Genomic DNA, 3,916 nt, shown 5'->3' with positions numbered 1-3,916 from the left:
CCCAGAACAACTGCTATGCGAAGAAACTTCCTGCTGGCTAGATGAATTGGCACATGAAGATATGCATCCTTCAGGTCCAAGGTAATCATTAGATCCCCTTTCTGAAGAATATTCAAGGCTGACCTGATCGTTTCCATTCTGAACTTTTCTTTTAAAATAAAGCGATTCAGGTATTTTAGGTCTATGATGAGTCTGAACCTGCCGTCCGGTTTGGGCACTAGAAAAATTCGGGAATAGATTCCCTTTCTCTTTTCCAACAGGGGAACTGGTTCCAGGACTTCCATTCTCACGAAATCCATAACGGCTTTTTCTATAACATGTTGTTTTAGGGTATTTGACTTCTTTAAGTTTATACAGAACTTGGAAATTGGTTTTTCTTGGAATTTTATGAAGTAACCTGACTTTATGATGCTTAATACCCAAGTATCTGACGTAGTCCTTTCCCATTCTGGAAGAAATTGGGTTAACCTTGCCCCCACTTCTCCCTGACTTCTGGCGTCAGAATTCTGCCTTTTTTGAGGAAGAATCTTTCCTTTGATTAGAATCTTTGTTCGCCTGAGATCTGAAGTTTCTAGATCTGAAGTTCCTATAAGAGGATCTGTTTCCGTCTCTGAAGTTCCTTCTAGGGGTATTGAACTTAGGCGAAGATCTTTTAGAGGATGGACGAAAGGCAGACTTATAATGAGGTCTTGGTTTATCTTGAGGTAAAACTTTTTCCTTTCCAGTTGACAAGTTTTCAATTAATTTGTCCAAAGCAGAGCCAAAAAGCTTTCCAGGTTCAAAGGGCATGGAGATCAGACTGTTTTTGCTAGCTGAATCTGCTGCCCATGCTTTAAGCCATAAGGCTCTTCTGCCAGTTGTGGACAAAGCCATAGTTCTGGCTCCCAACTTTAAGGTATCCACTGAAACATCACATAAAAAATCTACTGCAAGTTTTATAGGATATAGCATATCCAGAAGAACATCTCTTGAGGTTCCCGAATCTATATCCTCCTCTAAGGAATTTATCCAATGTTTCAACGATCTGGAAACTGAGACCGCCGCTAAAGAAGGTTTACAGACTGAGGCACCTGAAACATATGATCTACGCAGGGCACATTCTGCTCTACGATCCATCTGATCCTTTATTGCTGCCTCTTCCACAGGAATAGTTGTCCTTTTTGACAACCTTGCTACTGAGACATCAACTTTAGGTGGGTTTTCCCACTCCTCAATATCTTTATTATCAAAGGGGAACATGAGCTTAAAGCGCTTAGATGACTCCGGTTTCTTTCCCGGATTTTTCCACTCCTGTTCTATAAGACTTTTTACTGAAGGATGGACAGGAAAATTTAATGCCTTTTTCTGACTAAAAAAGGGGAAGTCCTGGGCGTCTGAACTCGTTTGAGCAGATTCCTTAGGTGAAATAACTTTACAGACTTCTTTAACCAGTCTGGGCATTTTCTCAATAGGAAAAAGAAAAAAATCTTCTTTTTGAGAAGTATGAGGCTCAGAAGAGGAGGAGTTGGATACCACTTCACCTGATGACTGAGTATCAGAATCAGAATCTTTATTTAAGGAACCTCTGTGTAAGGAGGGAACAGGAGCAGCCTTATATTCATCCACAGCTTTTAACATGACAGATTTAAACCAGTCAATGAATTGGTTGGTATTATTCCTATGAGACTCAGAAACAGGGGATTGTAAACATAAAGAACATTTGTTTCCATCCCAGTTATCCGGCAATAGTTGATTACAATCTGAACACATCAAATGCCTTGATTTTCTTTTTCTCTTGCCAGATTTATCCATCTGCAAGAGAAAAAAGGTCAGTATAAATATCAATTCCCCATTTACAGATTTACCAGTGAGGAGAGGCAGGCTACAGGCACATACCTTAGCAGCCAAGACAGTCAATATACAGCCTAGCAGCGTACCAGCAAGCAGAGCTACAGAGGCGATTAGAACTGCAAAAAGGAGGGATTTAAATACCTTAAAATCGCTATTCCATCAGCCATCCTGCAGATAAAACAGCTTTCTTTCCTCCTAACACTCGTGTGTATGAGTCGCATGCCTGATGACATCATCAGCACCACGCCTCTCTCTCTCCCCGTGCAGCACAGGAGAAACGCTGGCAGAAAGCACAGTGACTGCAGCTCCACTACATCACTAAAATGCTCCTGCAAAAGCTCCAGGTATCTTTTCCAAGCCTAGGGTACTTTACTTCCCCCTGACTAACCCGCTCTCAGGCGGTCAGCCAACGGCCTTCAGACTCCTAAGAGTCTGGATCTTCCGCCTTACAGGCTCCAGGATTCCTGGCTTACCTAAGGAGGACAAAAAAACACTGGGGAGCAAGGGGGAATTATGGGGTATTTATAATGTATTTTAATTGGTTATGCTATTTCTCCTGTCCTACCAGGGTGGATCAGATAATTAACTCTTCGTTTGGTGCTGCCTGTAGGACGTAAAGAAAATAGTTATTTCCTTTAATGTACAGTTATTCAGGCTACACATATTAAAATCATCTTTTTCAAAGTAACCAAATCACCTATTGGCCAAGTCCAAAAAGTCAAACTATGAACTCCAACTATGAACTACAGACTGGATCATAGGGAACCCTGTGGGTAATAGCATTCTAAGATAGGTGGAAGTTAAAGAAAATTGTGTAGGTTGCAAACCACTATAATTAGTGCTTGATGTAATAACCTACATCTATAGAATGTAGTGAATATATAAATGGGGCAGATAACTGAATTCATGAAATCATTTTTATTTATTCTTTCTTTTAGGGCCATATTTATTGAGAATAAAGTTTTTAGGACGGAAAAATGTTTTCCAGCAATTGCTTTTGTCTTAGTAAAAATCCTAAATCGGTTTGAAAAGATTTGCGAAACGGCAAAAGATTTGCAAAAAGGCAAAAATGTTTCATGACAATTTTTTTTTTGACACAGGTGACAATTTTTTGACGTGAAAATATCTGCCAAAGGCAAAACAGAGAAATTTGCCGCAAATGGTGAATTATTTTGCCCATCACTACTGGTGAGATTTTAGTTCATTAAAGAAAAATTATTTGCTAAATATAAATCTTGGAAAGTAACCCCACAATTTAGTTTTTGCTGCAATTCTTCTGGACTTTTGCTGCCATTTTTTTCAAATTTGGGGGAAAAATTCAAACTTAAATTTAAAAAAAAAAATCATCCCTCCATGTGGAATAGTTCAGGTCAAAACCCAGAAACTCAAGCAGTAGGTTTGACTAAAATACCTAGAGATGGGGCATTGTTTAATATTTAAAAACCATGCCCTTTATATTTGCTATATGGTTCATATTACTATGCATCAAAACAGAAGCACTGAGAAGATTTATCAGACCTTCAATACACTGTTTTCCAATCCTGCCCCTACATAAATGCTGCTACCAAGTATGAAGTAGAACAGGTAATATATCAAACAATACACATTAAATTGAGTATAAATATTAATGGGCTGTTAATTGTAAATTGTTAAGAATTATTAATCTTTCGGCACAGAATGGATTTCACTGCCTGTTTGCTAAAGCTGAACATTTTACACAGTGTATATATGAACATATCTCATTTAACTTTTGGGTTGACATTGATTTATTTAAAAGGTTATTCCATTTTCTCTGGCTATGCAGAAGCCTTTTAAAATAACAAAATGGATAATTTCTTCCTTTTCTCTTTAGAAAAAAAAATGAAAGTGGTTGAAAATATTAGCAGGCAATCAGCACAATCAAACTCAGTTAGGGCTCTGATGAGACCTTTTGTACTTTAAACGCTTAATGACCATAATGTATTTTAAGCTGAACCACACACCAGACAAGGGAAGCATAGAAAATATGCTGATGCTTTGTCATTTCGTTTTGAGATCCGATTGTTTTGCCAAAGACTGTCAAGGATTGGAATTTAGATCAAACATA

The 3,916-nt window shown here is 38.2% G+C and overlaps 1 protein-coding gene across 1 annotated transcript; it reads right to left on the bottom strand.

The window, feature by feature from the left end:
- Positions 1-477: 477 nt before the first annotated feature.
- LOC116410449 lies at positions 478-2,335 on the bottom strand. Its single transcript, XM_031901063.1, has 2 exons — positions 1,972-2,335; positions 478-1,791 (listed from the first exon to the last, which is right to left on the bottom strand). The coding sequence occupies exon 2, from the start codon at positions 1,789-1,791 to the stop codon at positions 499-501; it is 1,293 nt and encodes a 430-aa protein (XP_031756923.1). The 5' UTR covers positions 1,972-2,335; the 3' UTR covers positions 478-498.
- Positions 2,336-3,916: the final 1,581 nt, after the last annotated feature.

The sequence above is a fragment of the Xenopus tropicalis genome, chromosome 4 (genome assembly GCF_000004195.4).
Source record: "Xenopus tropicalis strain Nigerian chromosome 4, UCB_Xtro_10.0, whole genome shotgun sequence".
Classification (NCBI taxonomy): Eukaryota; Metazoa; Chordata; class Amphibia; order Anura; family Pipidae; genus Xenopus; species Xenopus tropicalis.
This window is presented reverse-complemented; position numbering and strand designations above follow the sequence as displayed.

Coding starts and splice junctions, on each gene's coding strand:
- LOC116410449 (XM_031901063.1), bottom strand. CDS start 1,791: ATGGATAAATCTGGCAAGAGAAAAAGAAAATCAAGGCATTTGATGTGT.